The sequence below is a fragment of the Lycium barbarum genome, chromosome 3 (genome assembly GCF_019175385.1).
Source record: "Lycium barbarum isolate Lr01 chromosome 3, ASM1917538v2, whole genome shotgun sequence".
Classification (NCBI taxonomy): Eukaryota; Viridiplantae; Streptophyta; class Magnoliopsida; order Solanales; family Solanaceae; genus Lycium; species Lycium barbarum.
The window spans coordinates 129,590,175-129,615,116 of NC_083339.1; the positions used below are offsets into that span (position 1 = coordinate 129,590,175).

The window sequence follows — 24,942 nt, forward strand, 5'->3', positions numbered from 1 at the left end:
TGAATAGGAGGGTGGGGCCCATTTTAGCTTAAGTGACAGCACGTGCCATACGTGAGTCTTTTCATGTGGCATGACGTAAGGCCTATTTTTATTGTTTTTTAATATTTTTGGAGAAGCCAATGAACTTCATTCTCCTTCCTTATGTGGACCCCCTGTAGATACGACTAGTTGTATTATATTATCCATAAGCACTCTCCACTCTTAGTAGGAAAATGGAGATTGCTTATGGATAATATAATACATTTTCACTCTTTTTTACGTAATTTATTTTTTTTACGTATTTTAGCCGTATATTAATCATGTTTTGAGATTTCGGAATTTTAATATTTTATATAGAACTCTAGTTATATTTGTACAATTAATAAAATAGGCTCAACACATCAAGAATACGCAATACTGCGGATTGTCGTTTTAGTAGTTGAAAAGTGCTCGAAGTCCTTTTTTGTTTGAAGACTTGTAGTCATTAGCTTTAAGTTATTTATCTTTTAGGGTTTCGTCTTATTTTTAAATTAATGCTTAAGTTTATTTCGAATGTGTCACGTTTTTTTTTTATTATCAATTTAGGATGTGAAACTATAAACAATAATAAAGACTAAGATAATATTTATAAATATGCAAAAAATAGATAATAGTTACGATAAATTGTACAACACTAATGTATATACACTGTCGAGGATGGGTCCCACATGTAGTATGCCGGAGACTATCCCTAGGCCTAAAGCTCATACCATCCCCACCGCCCTCGCCATCATCTCCATCGCCCTTTTTCCTCTTAATAACCGGGCGCTCCAAGTCATGATCATCTCCTCTTCCCCTAGCCTTTGCGCCCTTAACTAGAACATGCTTCTTCTTGGGATCTAGTCCCGCTGGCACGCTTAGAACCTCAGGCTGAGCTGGGTCTGGAAACTCGACCTCTTCCTCGTCGGGAGTCGCCACCGCAGGCGCCGAAGGATGAACCTGAAAAGTATATAAATATTAGTACCATTTCTTATTTATATTGAATACATTAACGATATTTATTTAATCAAACATGTGTGTCAACGGGCGCCTGAGTAGGCTCCTGAGATGAGTGTGGTGGTGAATATGAGGTAGTCTCCTGGACAAGATGTTGTTCGAAGTCCAAGTAAAGGTTATAAAAATTAAATAAATATTTACCTTACATTGAATAAAATTAGTTTTAAGTAAAAAACTTACATGCGCCTCGGTAGTCTCATGAGAAGACACCTCTGCCTCGGCAGACTGATGAGCATGCTCCTGAATGGGTAGCTCCTGTGGACCCACTGGCGCCGAATCCTAAAATATGAAAAATATGAAATAATAAGTAACATACATATTTAAATAAGTACTTTAAATAATCAAATATGTATGTTAAATATTGATCTTATATTGAATAAAACTAATTTTAATAAAAAGCTTACATGTGGCTCGACAGTCACATGGGAAGACATCGCTGGCTCGGCAGGCCCATGAGAAAATGTCTGAGTGGGTGGTTCTGGTGGACCCGCTGGCGCCGAATCCTAAAATATAAAATATTACTAAATAATGAGTAACATATATATATATTTAAAATAAATAATTTTAAAGGAACAAATAAGTATTTCAAATACTAACCGGGATCAAAAACTCATCGAAGTCAAGAATCCTGGCTCCCTCTAAATTCCTCAAAGGCCGCTCATCAGCTAATGAAACGCGTAACGCCGCCCAATCAACGTTATCACGCTCCTCCATGTATGCATTCTGGCTCGGCTGTGATGAAGACCCAGGTATCTCAGCAAATAAGAGCGCCGGCGTAAACGTAGGTGAGTCCCCAGGTGAGCTGCCACCGGCCTGGAACGGCTGTGGATGGACTAGACCGTGAACGCCCTCTGGAATGGGATCGGCGTCATCCACCTCATCTACCAGATGGTGTCCTCCACCACCAGGACCTCTAGCAGCAGCGCCGCGTCCTCTACGCGCACGGCGTCCTACGGCAGCACGACCTCCTCCTCTGGGAGCACCCGGTCCTCCTCCCAGTGCTACCTGATACTCAGCCTCTGGAACAGGCTCCGCCATGTGTCTAATCTCGCCTGCCTGCCGGATACCATCCTCGGATATCCGTACCATCTCCGCGGCAAGCCCCGCAAGCCCAGGGTAAGGCATATACTCTAACCCCAAGATGCGTAAACGTTGTACGGCCACCAGCTGCATTTGTGTTTAACAGAAAGAAAAAAAAGTTTATTTTTAAAACGTAACAATTAATGCAATTAAATAAATCTAAATACGATAAACTTACCAATGCCTCGTACTGCCCCGCGAGTGCTGAGTATCCTACATCCCTAGGGGGACGCAAAGCTGGGTTGCCGATCAATTGGCGTGTGATCTGATGATACCAGCGCATGTAATGCTCAATGGGAGTCAACTGGCCGACCACCGCTAAAGTGTCCAACCTGTTCTCCCAACGGTGGAGCTGGACATCCATGAAAGCCAAAAAATCATCATCAACGGTAGCCCGATCGTCCCGCTGGTAGTGTCGAAGCTCATGACGGACATCAGGGGGTATACTCTGTCCCAAACTGCCGTATGACACGCTCGGGCATGTGATCCTCTACGATGTCCAGGTGTATCAATGGACACCGCGACCTCCAAACCCCCTGACCTGCCCTACAGAAGGGCGGCAAACCATCTAATATAGCAGCGTACGGCGTCCATATAAATAGCTGCCTAACATATAAATACAAATCAGTGATCACCAAGTAGAAAAGACGTTTATTAAATTATTAATGTAAATTTAAATAGTTTTACCGCATCGTCCGTCATGTGATCAAGCTGGTCCCGGAATGGAAGAATACTGTGGTACGTATCCACATCCCGGTCAAAACCCGCCGTCCACCTCCTCGCATAAGGCATGTCAATATCGAGGTGATGCCTAGGTACGGGCTGAAAAGGCAGCATCCTCTCCCACGCCCATAACTGTAAGCGATATTAGAAAATACGATTTTTTAGTCGTCCTTTCAAGAGGTTTGTTTACATTAAAGGAACGCACACTTAAAATATTACCTGGAGAAGAGCAAAAAATCCACACATATCTCTGACAGTACCAATAGACGCTCGGCACAGGCATCTGTAAAGATACGCCAAAACAGCACCGCCCCAGCTGTAGTCTCCCAAGCGGTCCAGATGCTCCAAGAAAACCAAATAACGTAAACTGACAAAGGCACCTGATGAGTTCGAGAAAAAAATGCCCCCGAATATAATAAGCAGGTACAAACGGGCATGACGATCAACATCGTCCTGCGGGGTGCCATCTACAACCGGATCCAGACCCTCCAAATAAGTGCAAAGTGCACTAAGCTGAACCCGACTCTGTCCCGATATTTAGGCCGCGGCATCAGGCACGAAGTGGGTGAGCCTAGTCAACTCTGTCACCCACGTCTGACCAGGAGGAGGCTCGTACCGAGTGTATAGTGGCTTTCCATCTACCCGCAATCCAAAGAGGACCTCCACATCCTGAAGTGTAATCGTGGCCTCACCAGTGCGAAGATGGAAGGTATGTGTCTCTGGCCTTCACCGCTCAACCATGGCTGTGATGAGCGCCCAATCATGCTGTACCCGACCAACGGACACGCAACAGTAGATGCCGCCCCGAAACAATATCTCCAACACGCGAGGGTGTGGGGGGTGCTCACGTAAAAGAGCCCACGCTCTCTGCCGCCTACGGGGACGGAGCCTAGTAGATATCCCTATAGTACCGGCCCATAATAACTATGACCTATGATTGTCTTGCAAAGACAATACTGATCTATCAGCGGGACTCGGGTGAACAGCGGGACCCGGGTGATCATCGGGCCTCGGGTGACATCGGGCGCCGGGGGAACATCGGGCCCAGGGGGAACATTCGGATCCATGAAAAAGCCCGGTCTGTACAAACTAAATTAGTCATTATTCTTGAAATGAAAGATAAATTATATTAACTAATTAATAATTTGTAGGGAATATGTGAATTATGTAGTATTATATCTTGTGAATAATTAACATGGGATATGCAGTAAATTTAATATGTGATAGTAAGGACACATATGTGATGACAAAGATTTTTAAGTTAATTGCTTTTGAATAATGTGATGGCAAAGACTTGTTAAGTTAATTAGTTTGGGAATCGAAATTCAGCAGTAATATTCGTCGACCACATATTTTCCTACAAACTTTGCATTTTTTTCGTTAGCTTATGTATTTATGAAAAGAAGAACTTTAACTATTCTTTTTAAGATAATCTTTTTTTATTTAACATATATATTCACTCTTTTAAAATTACTACTATATAGAAACGTGAGTTTCTATAGAGTAGCCAAAGCATCGTCGTCAGTCCTCCCCCACACATCGTCGTCAGTCCTCCCCCATAAAAAAAAAATGTGATCCCCGTATTAAACACTAATCAATATTAAAAAATTTAAAAAAAAACACCAACCAATATTTTAAAAAAAAAAGTAAAAAAAAGTGGAACCCACCATCTCCAAACTCACGGGAAAAAAAGGTGGACCTCATATTAACAAAAAATTAAGCAATATAAAAAAATAAGTGAATTCCATATTAAAAAAACAAGCAATGTAAAAAAAAAAAAAAAAAGTGCAGACTTTGTATTCGTAGCAAACACTAATATAATAAAGTTTTAGATACGGAGCACAAACTACAATGTTATATTAATCGTGTTTTGAAAATAGTATATATATATATATATAACTACTATATAGAAGCATGGCTGTCAACCCATGCTTCGTCGTCCGTTAAGCATTTAAAAAAAACAAGTGTGATCCCCATATTAAACACCAACCAATATTTTTAAAAAAAAAAGTAAAAAAAGTGGAACCCACCATCTCCAAACTCACGGAAAAAAAAGGTGGACCCCATATTAACAAAATCAAGCAATATAAAAAAAAGTGAATCCCATATTAAAAAAATAAACAATGTCAAAAAAAAAGTGCAGACTTTGTATTTGTAGCAAACACTAATATAATAAAGTTTTAGATACGGAGCACAAACTACAATGTTATATTAATCGTGTTTTGAAAATAGTATATATATATATATATATATATATATATATATATATATAACTACTATATAGAAGCATGGATCTCAACTCATGCTTCGTCGTCCGTTAAGCATTTAAAAAAAAAGTGTGGTCTCCATATTAAACACCAACCAATATTAAAAAATAAAAAAAGCACCAACCAGTATTTTAAAAAAAAAGAAGTAAAAAAAGTGGAACCCACCATCTTCAAACTCACGGGAAAAAAAAGGTGGACCCCATATTAACAAAATCAAGCAATATAAAAAAAAAAGTGAATCCCATATTAAAAAAATAAACAATGTCAAAAAAAAAGTGCAGACTTTGTATTCGTAGCAAATACTAATATAATAAAGTTTTAGATACGGAGCACAAACTACAATGTTATATTAATCGTGTTTTGAACATAATATATATATATAACTACTATATAGAAGCATGGATCTCAACCCATGCTTCGTCGTCCGTTAAGCATTTAAAAAAAAAGTGTGGTCCCCATATTAAACACCAACCAATATTAAAAAATTAAAAAAAAAGCACCAACCAATATTTTTTTTAAAAAAAGTGAAACCCACCATCTCCAAACTCACGGGGAAAAAAAAGGTGGACCCCATATTAAAAAAATCAAGCAATATAAAAAAAAAGTGAATCCCATATTAAAAAACAAACAATGTCAAAAAAAAAGTGCAGACTTTGTATTCGTAGCAAAAACTAATATAATAAAGTTTTAGATACGAAGCACAAACTACAATGTTATATTAATCGTGTTTTGAACATAGTATATGTATATATATTATATGCATAAAAATAGTGCAAACTAATAATGTCCAAAATGTTGGGCCCCATACTAAACAACACCAAGCAATATAAAAAAAAATATTAAAAAAAAAGAAGAAACTATATAAATCATGGGTTTAGACCCATGCTTCGTTGTCCGTTGTCCCTTAAAAAAAAGGTGGGCCCCATACTAAATAACACCGAGCAATAAAAAAAAGGAAGAAAAAAAAGCGGAACTCACCATCTCCAAACTCATGGGAAAAAAAGTGGACCCCATATTATCAAAATCAAGCAATATCAAAAAAAAAAAAAAAGTGAACCCCATATTAAAAAAAATATAATGTTAAAAAAAAAGTGCAGACTTTGTATTCATAGCAAACACTAATATAATAAAGTTTTAGATACGGAGCACAAATTATAATGTTATATTAATCGTGTTTTGAACATAGTATATGTATATATATTATATGCATAAAAATAGTATAAACTAATAATGTCCAAAAAAAAAAAGTGCACCCCATAAAGGGTGGACCCCATACTAAACAACATAAAGCAACATAAAAAATAAAAAAATAAAAAGTGGAACCCACCTTCTCCAAACTCACGGTAAAATAAAGCGGATCTCATATTAACAAAATCAAGCAATATAAAAAAAAAAAAGTGAATCCCATATTTAAAAAAAAATGTAAAAAAAAAGTGCAAACTTTGTATTCATAGTAAACACTAATATAATAAAGTTTTAGATATGGAGTACAAACTATAATGTTATTAACTATATAGAAGAGCCGGTTGACTACTTTTTCGTCATCAGTCGTCAGTTCATTTAAAAAACAAAGTGTGGGCCCCATATCAAACACAAACCAATATTAAAAAAAAAAAAAAGTGGAACCCACCATCTCCAAAGTCACGGGAAAAAAAAAAGAAAAGTAGATGTGAAATTATTGTACAGCAAACAATATTCATGTAATTTCCAAAGTATCTCATTAAATCAATAATGATGGATTAATTACCACATGTGTATCAACTCAATAGTGGGAGCAAATGAAATTATTGTACAGCAAAAAAACATAGACCCCATATTATTGCTTTTCTTCAAAAGGTTAAGTAGTCAAACCATACAATTTTCTTTCTTTTTTTATATTAGCCTGAGATGTAATCTGGATATTGAACCGTCGTATTTGTTATTCTGCCATGTTATTTATTTGTTATGTTTACTAAAATAAATATACTTAAAATACTTATATTTTACTACTATATAGAAGAGCCAGTTTATAAGCAAGATCATCGTCCGTCCTTTGGTCCCACTTTTTTATTTAAGGGCAAAAAAATGTAGATAGAAATACTTTATTATATTTCTATTTTTCTACTATATAGAAGCATCGGTTTACCCATGCTTCGTCACTCTTAAAAAAAAAAAGGTGGACCCCATACTAAAATCACCAAGCAATATTTACAAAAAAAGGGAAAAAAGTGGACCTCACCCTCTCCAAACTCATAAAAAAGTGGACCCGCTCTCTCCAAACTCATGGAAAAAAAAAAGTAAACCCTTTATTAAAAAAACAAGCAATGTAAAAAAAAAAAAAACATGCACCCCGTATATTAAAAATCCAAACAATATTCATGTCATTCCCAAAGTTTCCCCATCAAGTCAATAATAGTGGATTCATTGCCACATGCGTATCAACCCATTAGTGGGAGCAAATAAAATTATTGCACAACAAAAAATATGGACCCCATATTATTGCTTTTCTTCAAAAGGTTAAGTAGCCAAATACATACAATTTCCTTTCTTTTCTTATATTAGCCTGATATCTAATCTAGATATTTAACTGTTGTATTTGCTATTCCGCCATGTCATTTATTTATTATGTTTATTAAAATAAATATATTTAAAATATTTATATTTTAAAATAAGATATAATTTACATTTTTATTCTTACTCTAATAAATGTGAAAAGAGATTAATATCAAATGAAGATCAAATAATAAATAAGATAAATTAGTCAAATTATAATTCTAATTGACGTTTCCTTAAAAAATCATACAAAAAACAGCATGACAAGTAAAATGAGCTAAACCGAGATTATTTACCAAAAATTAAAAAACAGTATTACTTCAGTTAAATAGAAAATAAATTTCTACTTTGTTTTATTTTAAAGATGTAAAATTAATTTAATAATTTAAATTAGAATTATGTAAATCAAAATTTGATAAAAAATAATAAGTATTTTACACCTTTAAATTAATCGAATTAAAATTAAAAGTATCAACTGATGCTTAAATATTGCTATTGTTTTATGTCAAAGAGAGGAAAATAGTTTCCTTTTAAACAAGTCTTCTCTTTTAAAAAGTATTAATAAATTTTGCCGACTTTGTATTAGTAACAAACACGAATATAATAAAGTTTTAGATACGGAGTACAAATTACAATGTTATATTAATCGTGTTATATATATATATATATATATTATCACTATTCAAACACAACTACATACACATAGATACACTATAATCTAAAGTGTTGGGCCCGTGCGCAGCACGGGCATAGGCCATCTAGTTACATAGACTAACATTTCGTAATCATTTACAACTTGTTTGGATGGTTGTTACCTATTGTATTATATTATGTTGTTAGTTTAAATAAAATGTTTGCTTTGATTGTTACTTTAATTTTATTGTTATGTAACGACGAAAGGTCATATTTTATGTAACCACTGATTTGATCCTATACAATACAACACAATACGATAAATGTCAAAACAATACATAACAATCATCCAAACAAAGTGTTAACAACATAATAATTCATTACCAATCAACTTCTTTCAATTCATAAACAATATTTAACAACTAATAAATTCATAATCAATATTTAACAAATAATCAATTAACAAAATAATAATTCATTAACAATTCATAAATAATTAACAAATTAACAACTCATAAACATATAACAAATTAACAATTCATAAAAATTTAACAAATTAAAAATTCATAAACATTTAACAAATAATGAATTAAACAAAAAAAAAAAATTGGAACAGTGGCAAAAGCCACTGCCCAGTCCGAACAAGAGCAAAAACAAAAAAATGATTTTTTTTATTTTGAAAAATAGCAAGGATTAAATGTTAAGCATGCTTAGAATATAATGTATATAACAAAATAATAACAAAAGTTCATAGTAGAAAACCTTAATCGAAGATTTTTTGTAGAGTTATTTTAATCGAGTTGTACACCGCTTTTCGAACTTAGAATCTTGCTCCTTGACTTGAATATACCGAGAATCTAAACTTTCCGGACGAAATTTAATAGAAAACGACGTTTTTTGGATGTGGGGACCACCTTGGTATCGCCTCCAATGGCGTTTTTCATTTTTTTTTTTGCCACTGGAGGGACCAGTGGTAGAACCCAACGGGATTTTAGTTGGGTCATATAGGGCAGTATTTTACTACGCTATAGGTGAGAGAAAGAGTCCTATAGCGCAGTAAAATAATGTGCTATAGGTGAGAGAAACATTTGTATAGCGCAGTAACTATAGCACTTAACAGCTCCGTCTCCTTGAAGTGCTATAGCGCAGTATTTTACTACGCTAAAGGTACTTTTGTAACATTTTTTTTGTTGGGGTATTTTGGTTCAAAATGGTTTTTTTGGGGGCATTTTGGTTCCAGACTCTTTATACATACCCCGCAATCGAAAGAATCTTTAATGTATAGAAAAAAGTGATTATTTTAATACGTCATCTATACCATGAAATTAAAATAGTCATTAATGTATAGAAAGAGTAATCATTTTAGTCCTTCATATATACCACACAATCGAAATGTATAAAAAAAAGTGATCATTTTAGTCCTGAACCTTAAAAGTACTGGTGTAAGTAAAAAAATCGATTACGTTTAACCACCAACTCACGTGGGCCACATAAAAACATAAAAAACTGGAGTGAAATCAAAACCTATTTAATGAGAAGAAAGCTAACTTTTGCTACCTTTAATGCAAACTCTTGTACCAATAATCAATGTATGTTCTTCCTTTGCAACCGTAAATTAATTGTAACTTTTGGCAAGTACGGAAACTACAAAACAACAATAACATAGCAAGTGCAATCCCATAAAATGAGTCTGGAAAGAATAGAGTGTACGCATTTCTTACTCCTACTTTGAGAGGTAGAGAAACTACTTCAGGTAACAACGAAAACTATGTTATAAGGAAAGTAAGAAAAATGTTATACTCCATTGTTGCAGAAGCACACAATGATAGCGAAAGGAAAAGGGTAGTTTTTACTTCCTTCACGTGAGTGGCTGGTTAAACTTCACAGACTTTTGACTTGTACTATTACTTTTAGGGGTCGTTTGGTTTAAGGACTCATTAGTCCCGGGATTACAATCCCGGGACTAATTTATCCCATCTATTGGGATTATTTTATACCATCTAAAAGATGGTATAAAATAATCCCAGTATAAGTGGGTTAAGAAGGTATAAGCTGGGTTATCCCAGCATTAATTTTTATACCATGTTTGGTACAAGGTATAAATTTATTCCAGCACTAATTTATACCTTATACCAAACATGGTATAAAAATTAGTGCTGGGATAACCCACCTTATACCTTAAACCAAACGACCCCTTAAGGTTTAGGACTATAATGATCATATATTAAGGACTATTTTGATTACATGGTATACATGAAGGACTAAAAGAACTATTATTTCTATACATTAAGTACTATTTTAATTACATGATATATATATATATATATAGACTAAAATGAATACTTTTTCTATATATTAAGGAGTATTTCAATTACATGATATAATTGAAGGACTAAAATAATCCAACCCCTTAGTTAAGGACCATTTTGATGGTTTGCTCAAAATCCAAAATTATAGATTTAGAAAATCAGTAATTAGTGTTTTCTGATCTGTATATATAGAGCACAGCACAGCTACAACAAGTGTTGTCCCATTTCTGTGTTCGTTCGCCACCACCCCGTCTAAAACGCAATGGAAAACAACCCTGATCAATCGGCAGCTGCGGCTGAGGAATCTTACGACTCTCTCCTTGATAAACAGGAGGAGCAGCTTGAGATGTTTTGGAACTACCAGCGACAAGAAATTGAGAACGTTAACGACTTCAAAAACCAACAACTTCCCCTTGCCCGTATCAAGAAAGTCATGAAATCTGACGAGGATGTGCGTATGAATATGATCTCTGCTGAAGCACCCATATTTCTTGCAAAAGCATGTGAGCTCTTCATTCTGGAACTCACCATTCGTTCTTGGCTTCGCGCAGAGGAAAACAACCACCGGATTCTTCAGAAGAGCGACATCGAGACGGCGATTGCTCAGGATGACACTTTTGACTTCCTTTTTGACGTTATTCACGAGGAAGGGGCAATGCTCCAGCCTGCTGTTGATCCTTCAATGTACGTTCAGCCTCCACCATCGCAGGCGTGCCAGTCCGTCTGCCAGGCTGCTAGTGGACAGGGTAATCTTGATGATCAAAGGTAACTTTGTCATTCCCTTAAGATTTGGGTAAGCTACGGTTATAAAATCAAATTTTGTCATATGGAATTGCCTTTTTCATTTTCCTGAAAGGTGGTAACGTGACTTTACTCTGTTGATGAGCAGTTGAGATTGTATTTGTTTGTTAAAAACTGCATTTTTTGTTCTTTGTTTTAATTTCACTATCTCACATAGTAGTAGCAGCTATTTTTGGGTTTAAATCTCGTTTGGTAAAGTGGGAATAAATTCATTACTAATTCAGAGTATGTCTTATAGGAAAGTAAATCCACAGCAAGTCCGAAGAACTAGGATAGTAGGATTTGGCTAGCTATAACCATTTCTTTTCTCCCTTTATGTCATTTTTATGTTGTTTGCGTAAATGCCAAGAAAGAGAAACCAGGGCAGCTATGGTACCAGATATTTGGCGCTTTTTGCGTGAACAGTTATTAGCGCGTCAACTACTTTCTCTATATACAATCAGACCTATCTATAACAACATCCTTATACAAGAGCACCTCACTATAAAAGCCAAGTTTTTCTCAGAACCGATTTTTTATGTTATATATCACCCCTCTATAACAACTTTTTAGCTATACCAACAACAACCATCTTTATAACAATTCGCTCTTTGTAAAATTACCCCTCTATAACAACTATGTTCTCTTTTGGTACAACAACATGCCCAGTGAAATCCCACAAGTGGGTTCTAGGGAGGGTACGATGTACGCAGACCTTACCCCTACCTTTTTGAGGGTAGAGAGGTTGTTACCGGTAGACCCTCAGAACAAGGACAAGCAGTCAACCATGAAAAAAATACTCTCTGATGTTGATAAATGAGATCCCAATAAACACAATATTTTGTCAACTAAATTATTTGTAATATTTATTATGCTCAACATATCCCTATAGATAACTAAAGTGTACAGTATAAATGTTAATTTAGGAGGTACCTGGTGAATATTGGCTCGGACGACCGTCATTCTTAGAAATGTTATTTTAGTTAAAGTATGTTGAGTTGCAAATGCCAAAAATCACGTGTTAGCAGCATAAACGTGAATGCTGTTTAGGTTGCCAAATATCTCAGCAAACATCACATTTGGACTGGTGAAAATCTGATATGTCTTGTTTATAGTCTAGCCAGTTCATGGTGACTTTGCCACCAACGTTGTGCTTTCTTTCTTTGATGCTGAACTTATCATTGTAACAACCTCTATCTACACTTGCCCTATTTATCCCTTCCCTCTTTTTTTTGGTTTAGACTCTCATAATTAATGAGCTATTCATATGCATGAATCCGGTTGTACTCATATTGTTTCACCCATTTTTGGTTTGGCATGTCTTGATTTGTCTGGTTTGATGTTGGCATCTTAGTTCTTAGATGACCTATGATTGCTAACGTTAAATATGTAGTGTCTAAATTGTTTTTTTCTTACCCCGCAGTTCTATTTATGGTTGCAGTTTCTTGATGATGTTTTACTTGCTAGGCTAAGCAGCTAATTATTCTATTTAGTACTTGTTTGCTGTAGTTTCTATGGTTCTGTTTGAGGATACAAGAATCTGGTTTCTCATTCATATGGTTCAATCATTAATTTTTTTGTAATAATTTTTCTGTTTGATTTTGCTGCAGTTAAGGATCATGTTCGCCGCTGATCCGGATGTTTATTGGCACAAAAATGCTATTAGTTACTAATGCTACAGGTCCTCTCAAATGTGAACGCTTATTGGTACTGTCCATGGATACTGGCTTAAGTGTAATGACTAATCCTTTAGTCGTTGTCTTGTCTGTCTAAAACTGTGTAGTTTATCCGAATGCTTATGGAGTTCTGGTTTTCAGTATTATTATAAACTGACCTTTCGACCTGCATAACAATTCTGTATGTTACTTTAATTAGTTCTCTTTCTGCGCTATAGTGTTTTGACTATTGTCCTTGTGCTATACTTGGATGGTGGATCCACCAAGAGTTATCGGCAGTGGGATGACTAGTAAACCTAGTGGGCACCAAAGAGTGTAGCCTAGTAATTGAATTAGGTTACTTCAATCTCTTCCTGAAGTAATTGAATATTAGTCAATTTTATCTCATAGAGGAGTAGATTAAACTCTCGAAATCCTCCTTTATTTTTTCCCCTCTCTTGATCCCTCTTTTCTTTAGGGTAAATCTATTTGAATGAAGAGGAAGGGGAAGAAAATGGAAGAAGGAGGGATTATGTCCCACTACTTATCACGATTGTAAAGGAACATAACGTTCCCTCTTAATAATTAATAGCAGCACATTGTTTCCATATCTCACATAACTACTTTCTATTTGAATGCTTTGCATATTAGTTGCAGAAAGTTCACTTTTTGCATTACACTGGTTTAGCAACTAGTGGAAACTTCCATCTTCATCCAGCAGAAACCCTGTCAAATGGGTTTTCTTCTCTTAAATGGACAATAGAGCAGCTATTGCTGTACTTAATAAATATGCCTAGAACATGGTTCTCTATTTAGAGCACTTTAAAGAATATAGAAAACAACACGCCCTGCTGCAAGCTGTTTGAAGAAATGGAGAATGCATTTGTTCCTTCTCTTCCTTACAAGTCTTGTCTGCTTCAGTCATTTGTCAGTGAATGTAAAGAGATAATAGCTTTAACTTTCGGCATTTTAGGAGGTTTTGCGAAAAGACACAATAGTTTGTCTGTATGTGATCGCACAGGCTGGAAAGAATCAGATAAAGATAACAAGTTGTAACTGATAGTTAGAGTTCTGTTTTTGGACAGTATCTGAGTGAAGAAGTTCTCTAAGCATAAATTACTATGCACATTATTACAGAGAACACTGGTTTTCACTCAGATACAATGTTCCTTCCAGCTTTGGTTAATCAGAAGACACTAAATCAGAGCTCATTTTTTCTGCAGATTTGTAGTCTAAGACCTTAAATCTTTGGTGCAAAAGCATCGAGTAATACAACTCTCTTTTCACAGCAGTAGCAAAACATGGCTAAATCATATATCAGTCATTAAAACTTTACACCAGATTCTTAATCTTCAACTCAGTACTAACTTCATTGTCACTAAGACAGCTGGAAAAGTTAAGGTAAATGAAAACTAAGGACTTCATTCTGGAAAAAGGAGGAAAAAGAAAAACTTCATAAATAGTATTTTCAATTTGATATTCCAAAAGAAAAGGGAGTTAGTAGATGGTGATCTGAATATTTGTATTTGCACCTTCACCAAAAAACAAAGAGAATTATCTGCAAGGCTATTTTTTTTCCCCATATTTACTTGCTTTCTTCTAAAAAGAAAGATACTAAGTTTATGCCCCTAGGGGTAAGTTCAATTGGCAAAGGATGAGGGACTTGTGTCTTAGGTCAGAGGTTCGACCCCCGCGCCAAGCGAATAACTCTAGTATTTAAGTGGAGATGGGTAGAAGGGTGAGCCCATCATCCCCGAGTTTAGAAGGCTGCGGTTGGCCCAAAAGGGTCGGCTCCAGATGAATATATCGGTCAACAAAAACATACAAAAAAATAAAGGCTACTAAATTTACTAAATCTGAAATAGATTTTAGATATTATCATATTAAGGTGAAATCTAATATGAATCTATCTATTCAAGGAAGTATAATTATAGTCAGAAGTTGAAAACTTTTCTGACGATGTGATCTAAAAGAAAGAAGAAAATATAAGGAAAAAAATTAGCAAGGAAAATTACAGTTAATTTATATAACCCAAAAACTAATTTATTAAATTTTATTCTCTGACAACAACATACCCAGTGTAATCCCACAAGTGAAGTCTGGGGAGGGTAGTGTGTACACAGACCTTACTCCTACCTTGTACACGTAAAAAGGCTATTTCCGATAGAACCTCGAGTCAAATAAAGCATAAACACAACATTTATGGAAACATACACAGTAACAACAACAAGATAGTAAGGAAACCGAAGCAGAAGAGACAACAAGTTGTAGTAGAAAACTAAGAATAAGAAATGCGAAAATAATAAAAGACGCAAATAATACCATCGTTAAGGAAAAGTAAGACGCGTATCAACTTACTACTAGCCTTATACTCTAATCTTCACCCAGCACACCCTCCTATCTAAGGTAATGTCCTCGGTAAGCTGAAGACTTCTCATGTCCTGAGTCTTGACTGATCACCTCTCCCCAATACTTCTTCGGCCTACCTTCAACTCTCTTCAGACCCTCCATCGCCAGCCTCTCATACCTTCTCACCAGAGCGTCTGTGCATCTCTCTTGACATGTCCAAACCATCTTAGCCTCGCGCCCCGCATTTTGTCCGCCACGGAGGCCACTCCCACCTTGTCCCGAATATCTTCATTTCAGATCATATCTCCCCTAGTAAGCCCACACATCCATCTTAGCATCCTCATTTCGGCAATTCTCATCTTCTGGATATGCGAGTTCATGCTGGCCAGCACTCCGCCCATGCTACAAAGTCGGTCTAACCATTACTCGGTAGAAACATGGTTAAATTTTATTCTCCTAATCACCATGAACGCATTCTTGAAAAAGGAGGAAAAAGAAAAATTGCATAAATAGTAGTATTTTTAATTTGATATTCTAAAAAGGAAAGGAAGTTAGTAGATGGTGATCTGAATATTAGTATTTGCACCTTCACCAAAAAACCAAAATAAATATCTTCAACGTAGATGTTTTTCCATATTTACTTGCTTTCCTTTAATAAGAAAGTTACTAAGTTTACTAAAGGGATAAGGCACAGAAATACACCTAAACTATAGCGAATTGCCAACTACATATCCTATGACCTCCCTTGAACTTATTTTTTTTCCTATTATTTACCCCTGCACTAATTACCTAGTAAAGAAAATAAGTTAAAATGCAGCATAACAAATAAGCTAAAACGCAGCATAAGCAAACACGTGCTTATTCAAAACTAAAAAAGGGATTTCAATGTCTTTTTTAATTTGATTCTTTCAAACCCAAATGATTGGACCCTCGTCCTCTCTCAAAAGGGTAATGAAGAGCGACATTTCAATGAAGTGTTTCAGACAAATAAATTAAAAGGAATGGAGATTGTAACAGTGAAAGGAGGACAAAGGGTTTGAGAGAGGATGAGGATCCGATCGTTTGGATTTGAAAGAAACAAATGAAAAAAACACAGTATGACTCCTTTTTTTAGGTCTAGAATAAGTGTGTGTTTGCACATGCTGCATTTTAACTTATTTTCTTTAGTGGATAATTAGTGAAGGGGGTAACTAATACGAAAGAAAATAAGTTCAAGGGGTCGTTGGAACCCTCGCATAGTTTAGGTGTGTAGTTGACAATTTTGCCATAGTTTAGGCGTGTTTCTATGCCTTATCTCTTTACTAAATCTGAAATAGATTTTAGATGTTAAGATGAAATCTATCTGAATTCCTATCTATTGAAGGAAATATAATTATAGTCAGAACTTGCCCCAGGATGTGATTTCAAAGACAAACAAATATATAAGGAAAAAAATTTAGCAAGTAAAATTACAGTTAATGCATATATCCCAAAGATATTTTTTTCTCTCCAAATTACAGAAAGTTGGATTATTTAACTATGGTTAAAACTTAATCATGGTAAGGGTTTAACTTCTACTAACCCCCCTCCCCAAACTATAAAAGATCAAAAAAAAGAAGGCCAGGCCAAACCTGAAAATATTACTTTAAATTCAGGGAGAACAAAGCCTTTTTCCTATTTTTTTCAAAAAATGGTTTTACCAGCCAAAATTGCAGATACCTGTAGGGTTTGTTGAAATTCTGAATGATCAACACTCTGTATAGCTAGAAACCGGGGAAAGAATTTTTTTTGGGTGGAAATTTAACAGTGACTCATTCTATGTGATTCACCATTGCTTCCTTTTGTAGGTATACTAGTTTTAATCAAATGCTTCTGCATTTTTTTCGTGCACTCGGATTCCTGTAACTGTTTTCTGCATTTGCTTTTGCGAGGAAGATGATTTCTGCGTTGGCTTATATATATACATGTTATACATATGTATGTGTATGTGTTTTTTGTGTGTTTATATGTATATCTGTGTTCATATATATATATATATATAACCCTTCCTTTTCCCTTTTTAATCTGTCTTGATTATCGATTACTTTGGAATTCAAGGGATTTAGTTATCTTGCTGAATTCATGTCCTTTTTTTTTAATCAAGTAATTCATTAATCATGTCCTGTTATGTTAATTCAACGCTTTAGAATCTTTTATAGATACTTCTAATTAATACTTTTTTAAAGTCTATTTGAGTGATGAATGCTTTTGTTTTTGAAGCTTTGATTGTGAGATTCTGTTCTAGATTTAGCGGTGAAAGTTTTTACAAAAAAAAAAAAAAAAAAAGTGCCATTTTTGAAGTGTCTGATCTGAAATTCTGCAACTTCTGTAAAAGGAAGTAGATTTTCAGAGTCATAAATTGGTATCTATTATTTGTCAGTTTAGAATGGTTTAAGAATGATGAATTAGGATGTCTATTCCAGCTGTCGAATTTTACTTTATTTTTGGAGAAAATAATTAATACGGAGAATGAATGTAGCCAATCCTAACTCGTTTGGCTTGATGCTTTTCTTGTTCATGAAAATAGATCTCAGGAAAAATCTGTATAATCAACTTTATTTGTACAAATGGTACTTCGAGCGTGAAATGAGCATGAAGAGATGTATCTGTGGTTTCATAGCATATTCAGTTACTATTTATGTTCTGAGAGAAACTTGAATGATGTTGTAAATTGCTTTTCGCGCCATTGTAATGTCGGTAATTCAGTTTGTCGGTTTCACATGATTGTTTGACCAGTTTCCTGTAGATTTCGGCACATCATAGGAGAGAAAGTTCAACGGAAGATGCTTATATTTTGTGGCTGGAACGAGTGTCCTGATCTTGTTGTTACTATGTCCTATTGTACCGAGAATGTTATTTTTCACCTTCTCCATCAGTTTGGTTTTGTTTTTGGCTTCTTAAATATTTCATGATCTGGTGTGAAGTTCAATTTTTATTTTCTGTCAAATGGAAAGATTGTTGAGGAGTTTCTCAATACGAAACTTATGAAATTCGTAGACAAGCTAAGAAAGCTCGTCTCATTTCTGTCGGTTCTTACTTCCGTTTATCCGGAGTCCTTTACATTTGGCAAATTGATGAAATATATTTGATTTTTGTGGAAATAAGAAAATGGAGATTCTCAATAAACATGGTTAGATTTAGAAGGTGATAAGCAATTATTTCAATAAATGGAACGGCATCATGGTTATAGATTTAGAAAGGTCTAATAAAGCTAATTCAATAGATCAAACGGTATATTGATTGACATTATTGTAAGTTTTCCTCTGCTATATCAATACCTTTGTGCTTTCTGGTGTTCGTGGTAACCAGATAGTGCATTAATTGATGTTATCGATAAAAATGTAATCAAACTTATAGTTTCACACTTAATCCGGCTTGCCTTTCTTTTGCAAGTCGTTATTACTTTGCATTACTAGTACCCTTTTTTCTTTTATGGTATTATTTCCCGCTTAATTTGTGGTTTTGCTGACTGGTATTTTTGTAATGTTTGTATTCTAGGGTTTGAAGAAGACAGTTCTTCTCCATAATTAAGTCAATGACTGTTCTTGATCCTTACTTCCATGATTTTGACAAGGATAGAACGGCAAAATCTTTTGATGATAATCAAGTCTGGGCTGCTTATGATGATGGTGATGGCATGCCGCGCTATTATGCTACAATTCACAACGTGATCTCTAAAAAGCCATTTAAAGTGCAATTCAGCTGGTTGAACTCCAAAAACAACTCTGAACTTGGCCCAATGAACTGGGTTGGACCAGCGGAGATTTCAGGGTTGCAGTGGATGCTTTCTTTGTATAATGATAATAATAAGCTAAATGGTATATTGGCTGATGAGATGGGTCTGGGGAAGACTTTGCAGGTGAATATATTTACCCTTTCATCCAACTTAGTGTCCTGCTTTACCCTGTGAGTTGGATCCTTATAACTATAAGCGGGTCAAACGCGTGAAAGAAAAGTTAAACATTATCGAACAACATGCTAAATTTGTAACAGAGGGAATACATATTATTACACCAACTTCAAGGTACTACATTTCTTACCAGATGATGAGTAACTTGTGGTTTAGTGATATGCTTCTTATTTCATTCTCTTTGTCTCAACAGGTTATGGCATTAATTGCTCACTGGATGGAATTCAAACAAAACTATGGACCACATCTTATAATTGTGCCAAATGCAGTTCTAGTTAATTAGAAGGTTGGTAATCAATTGCTGTTGATGGTGTGTCTTTCTGGTTTCCCTTGGTACTTATTCTATATTTCCAGAATGAGTTTCTCAATTGGATTCCATCTGCGTCCTGCATTTTCTATGTTGGTGGGAAGGATCAAAGATCGAAGTTATTTTCGCAGGTAAGATGCGTTCATGCTGATGAAATTTACCTGGGCTTAAGTTATTGAACTTGCTATTGAATGTTCTATATTCTTCTACTTCTTGTAGGAAGTTGTGCAATGAAATATAATGTTCTCGTCACTACATACGAGTTCATCATGTACGATCATGCTAAACTTTCAAAAGTCCATTGCAAGTATATAATAATTGATGGAGCATATAATAATTGATGAAGCGCAACGTATGAAGGACGGGGAATCAGTTCTTGTTCGTGATCTTGACAGATATCAATGCCAAAGGCGCTTACTTCTCATGGAAACACTGTGCATTGCTTATGTTCAGATCTATGTTCTTCGGCTTATGTTTGGATCTGCATTATTGCCATAAGTTTATTGCCTATGTCCTACTTCTAACTAGGCTATGCTAGTTTAGGATGCTAACAAAAGTATTCAAGCCTGAGCCCAGTTGCTCAATTGTCTTAAAACTTGCACATATAGAATGGTATATCTTTTGAATTCAGTCGCATGCCGCTCCATTGGAATTTAATTGGTTGTAACTGTGCTTCTAGTCTTGATAGCTTTGTGAATCTCCTTGGAAGGAAAATTGTGGTCCAGCAATATATTATTGCTAACAATCATAATTCATCATCGAGACCTTAGTACAGCTAAAGGAAAGACCCCTGCATGAGGTTTTAAGTGTCCTGTTTTTGTAGTGCCTATGCAGAGTTACATAGACAATAAAAAATGAATCTTCGCAGTTTTGTCCTTGGCTGGAGTTTTTTTGCCATATGATCTTAAACATGGTTCACTGGTTAGTGGTTACAACTGGGTGCTTATTTTCCTTTTGACCGCGTGAACTCTTTCTTTCTTATCCCATCTTGTCTTAACTTCCTTAGCCTATGAATTAACATAAGAGAATTTGTTTAAATGTGTTTGATGCAGAATGATCTGAAGGAATTATGGTCACTTCTAAATCTACTACTTCCAGAAGTATTTGATAATCGCATAGCATTTCATGATCGGTTCTTTAATCCCTTTCAGAAATAAGGTCCAATACACAATGCTGAAGATGACTGACTTGAGACTGAGAAGAAGGTCGTTATTATCCATCGACTTCACCAAATTCTTGAGCCTTTCATGCTCAGGCGTCGTGTTGAAGATGTTGGAGGTTCACTTGCACCCAAGGTATGCTTTCATGGTTGTCCTTGGTTGGCAAACTGTGATGTAGGACCTCCTCTCTAATGACTACTTGAACTGTAGGTCTCAGTTGTCTTAAGATGCAGAATGTCAGGTTTTCAGAGCGCTGTTTATGAGTGGATCAAGTCTACCGGTACACTTAAGAGTAGACCCTGTATATGAGAAGCGAAGGGCTGAAAAAATCCAAATTACCAGCCCAAAACCTATAAAGTTTTAAATAATAGATGTATGAAGCTTCGAAGTGCAGCTTAGGCAAGCTGCACACCCCAGCCAGCCAGCTGGTGGGAATTTGAAGAGAGCTCATGCGGAAGTTGCTACGAGTGCACTGAACCAGGAGGCTTTTCTGAAGAAATGAGAGACGCATAGCTGAATTGAAGTCAAAGTCTTAAAGAAAAGGAATGGTAAATGAATTGGCTGCAAAAGGTGGATCCAGCAGCCCAGGAAATGAGACTGGTGTTTTGAGAGCAGAGAGGGTTGCCGTTGTGGAAGTAACAAGCCTAGGAGTTCAATGGAGTTGTCCAATTCAGAAATTCACAATATGCTGGCGAGAAAGGCTAAGATGGTGATTAGCAAGAAGCTTAAAGGATGGAGCGCAGCTGCTGCTTCTGGGACTTCGTGTAAGGAGAAAAAGGATGTGGAAAAGAAGAAGCAAATTGCTCCTGAAGTTACAAATGATCTGATAAGGGATAAACTGCTAATGATGCAGTGGTGGATTCCAGAATATTATGCGACCAGAAAAAGTCTCCTGTGTTTATTGCACCTGTTGATTTAGAACCAGAAATTAAGTCAATAACCGTTCCTGATCCTGACTTCCATAATTTTGACAAGGATAGAACGGAAAGATCTTTTGAGGGTAATCAAGTCTGGGCTGCTTATGACTATGATGATGGCATGCCGCGCTATTATGCTCTCATAGAGAGTGTGCTATCCAAAAAGCCATTTAAAGTGGAATTCAGCTGGTTGAACTCAAAAAACAACTCTGAACTCGGCCCAATGAATTGGGTTGGTTCTGGCTTCCTCAAGACCAGTGGAGATTTCAGGATTGGCAAGCATGAAACCAGTAAGACGCTCAATTCTTTCTCCCCCAAGGTCTAGTGGGTGAAAGGGGCTAGAGGTGTTATCCAAATTTTCCCCAGAAAAGGGGATGTTTGGGCTCTGTACAGGCATTGGTCTCCTAAATGGCATTAGCTAAATCCGGATGATGTGATACAAAACTATGATATGGTGGAAGTGCTTGGAGACTACACTGAGAAGGAAGGTGTCACAGTTGCTCCATTAGTCTAAGTGGCAGTCTTCACATCAGTGTTCCGTTAGCATTTCATATTTCCTCACAGGCCAAAAAGCTCCAAATGCTCCCACTGGTTGCTGGGAGCTGGATCCTGCAGCCCTGCCCTTGGAACTTCTTAGAGTCATGACAGATGCTCAAATAGAGGCTCAGAGAAAAGCTGCAGATCCTTCAGACTCAGAAAGGACGTGGTGAAAGCAAAGATAAGGAGAAGTCCTATGCGGTTGGCGACAAAAATGTGACAAAGCCCATGGTGACATATTCAAGAAAGAAAAAGGAGAAAGCAAGTACAGGTGAAGCCAAGAGAGAAACAAGCTTGGCTGCTGCTTGATGATCAAGTAATTTTGTTGTTTTCAATAGTTTTAGCTACATCCAATCCCCCCCCCCCCCCCCGCACCCCCACACCCCCACACCCACTCACCCCAAAAAAACAAAAAAAAACCTTGTTTGATTGCCAATGATAGAGTAGTTGAAGACAATGAATCAGCACCCAAATGAATGTTTGGCCTTGGTTGTTTGTGCTTCTATAGGTATACCGATCAAGAATGAACTATACTGTAAAAGAACTTGAATCGTACTGTATATTTCAAGTTTTTTCTCAAGTAACTTTTGGACAATAAATTTTCTAAACCATCTTAAGTTTATAATTGCTTTCTTTTTCTGTTTCTTAGTGGCTTTTATGGGTTATGCGGTGCTATTTTTGTGAAGTGAGCTACAGGGACTTCAATGCTAATCATTTCTCTTTTACTGCCATAGTCCAAATGATCTCTTTTCTTCTCCTTTTTAACTTCAGTTTCGTAGATTTTCTTATTTGCTGGTTCTTATATTGCTGCATTGTGCATGGAGATAGCCCATTGATCAACCACCTTTGCATGCAGGCTCTTTATTGAATCCATAGATCAACCAACTATGCATGCAGGCTCTTTATTGAATCCATAGATCAATTTACCTGTATCTAGAAGTGTGGTTCTTTTTTTTTTTTTTTCCTGCAAGTCCTTAAAGCAACTCTTAGGCCTGGTGCCAACACTTTCCGCCAAAGTTTAACAGTTTCCCCAGATTAAATTTTTTGGCAAGGGTAGAGGAATTCAACTCTTAATTGCCACAGGCAACAAATCAGACAGAAGAATGGTTTTCTATAGCACAAGCGTACTTACAAGAGCTCAATACTACATGCTTTTTCTTCTGGTTTTGCTGTTTGGCTGTCCAAATCTCTTGTTTAGCACAGGTTTTAAAATGCAGGATTGCCTTGATGGACTGTAACCTCAAAAATGGTACGACCTTGTCCTAAATCAGTAACACACAAAAGTAAAGTTTGCACATGCAAATTGTTGTTGCCAGCATAGGGTCAAGCAGATAGCTCAATGTAGATAATTCATACCTGAAACTTTGATTTGAAATGTAATTCATTGATCGACTTGAACATTGAATTGACTCTGATTTCAGTTGTTTCTATGGCAGCAGAGGTTTGAATTCTTTGGCTTGGTATGGAAACTTCGCATGATGAATTTAGTCAGACATCTTCAGCTATGGAGCCAAAGCATGTTGCCACAACTGATGGAAATTCAGGGACACCTCCTACCATTTCTGTTACGGGAGTTGAAAGTCCATCCTCCCAAACTTTAAGTTCAGACTCTTCCTGCAATTCATTGCCTGACTCGACACTGAATGACCCCTTTGGCATGGCTGATTATGAATCTGATTATTACACTGTAATACTAATAACTTACCCAAACTTGATAAGGATAAAAAATCACGGTTTTCAGACAACAAAAAGCCTGTTTCTGGGAGCTCTACCATGAGTAGTGAACCCTTAAACCATGAGGTGTCACCCTCCATGTCACAGTCAGAAGCGACTCCATATTCTTCCAGGTCAAGCTCTGGAAATTCGTCAACCACAGAATCACCTCCCACGAAAGTAATGGAGAACTCTGCAAACAAATCTTATAGGATCCCTTCTTCAGTGTTTACTAGAGATAGAGTCTGCAAACCACCAGAGTGGAGTGTAACTTCTCAAGAATCATTATTTAGCATTCACATGGGAACTATGACCAAAGATGCTAGTTTTTGGCATTCGGGTGAGCTAGGAAGTATAAACTCCTCAAGACTTTTCCAAATACCCTATGTGTGACATCTCTCCTTACCAGTCAAGTCATGAGATGGAAATAGCTGAAGTGGAGGTCTCAAGGCGAAATGAAGATCTAAATCATGAAAGACCTCTTGCTGAGAGACGTATTTTTCATAACTCAATGGAAAGTGGAATCAGTACAATGTCTTTTACATTTCTAGTGTGCTGTCTACCCTCAAACTCTCATATGATGCATTGCCAAAATTTTGTCCTTGCTGGTCATTTAGAATGTCGACAATCATTTCCCGTGGGAATGTTAATTAGTTATTTCTCTCTCTTTCTGTGCATACAAGTATAGTGGGACATCTACATTTTGACACCAAAAACTAATGACCCGATGTTCCAGAAATTATTATCTCCTTCTGCATGACCGGTTTGCTACTTACTATGAACATATCTTGTGGTTTCATCATTTAAATAATCGACTTTATATCTGGACTCTGATCTTCCACTAGGTAACATCGACATGTATCGTTTTGATAGATTTCTTTTTCTGATGTGTGGTAGGGTCAGGGTTGACACTTGAATTGAATGTTACGGAAAACGCGAAATATTAATTGAATTCTCTGCATAGATATGACTTTCAAAAGGATAACAATGTGAACATTATGCTTCTTTGCAATTTCCATTTGTATGCCAGTATTGGGG

At 36.2% G+C, this 24,942-nt stretch overlaps 1 protein-coding gene across 7 annotated transcripts; it reads left to right on the plus strand.

The window, feature by feature from the left end:
* The first annotated feature begins 10,677 nt into the window (after window positions 1–10,677).
* Window positions 10,678–22,799, plus strand: LOC132632473 (nuclear transcription factor Y subunit C-1-like). 7 transcript variants are annotated; one of them, XM_060348425.1, is made up of 7 exons: window positions 10,678–11,323; window positions 12,949–17,168; window positions 18,859–19,384; window positions 19,464–19,556; window positions 19,625–19,708; window positions 19,797–20,872; window positions 20,948–22,799. In XM_060348425.1, the coding sequence occupies exons 1-2, from the start codon at window positions 10,821–10,823 to the stop codon at window positions 12,950–12,952; spliced, it is 507 nt and encodes a 168-aa protein (XP_060204408.1). In that variant the 5' UTR covers window positions 10,678–10,820; the 3' UTR covers window positions 12,953–17,168; window positions 18,859–19,384; window positions 19,464–19,556; window positions 19,625–19,708; window positions 19,797–20,872; window positions 20,948–22,799. The 7 variants fall into 7 exon arrangements, with proteins under 7 accessions (XP_060204408.1, XP_060204409.1, XP_060204404.1 ...); XM_060348426.1 differs by having other exon boundaries at window positions 18,859–19,219; XM_060348421.1 differs by having other exon boundaries at window positions 19,464–19,708.
* Window positions 22,800–24,942: the final 2,143 nt, after the last annotated feature.

What these genes read in the sequence shown, in the direction of transcription:
- LOC132632473 (XM_060348421.1), top strand. Translation starts at nt 10,821, where the DNA reads ATGGAAAACAACCCTGATCAATCGGCAGCTGCGGCTGAGGAATCTTAC.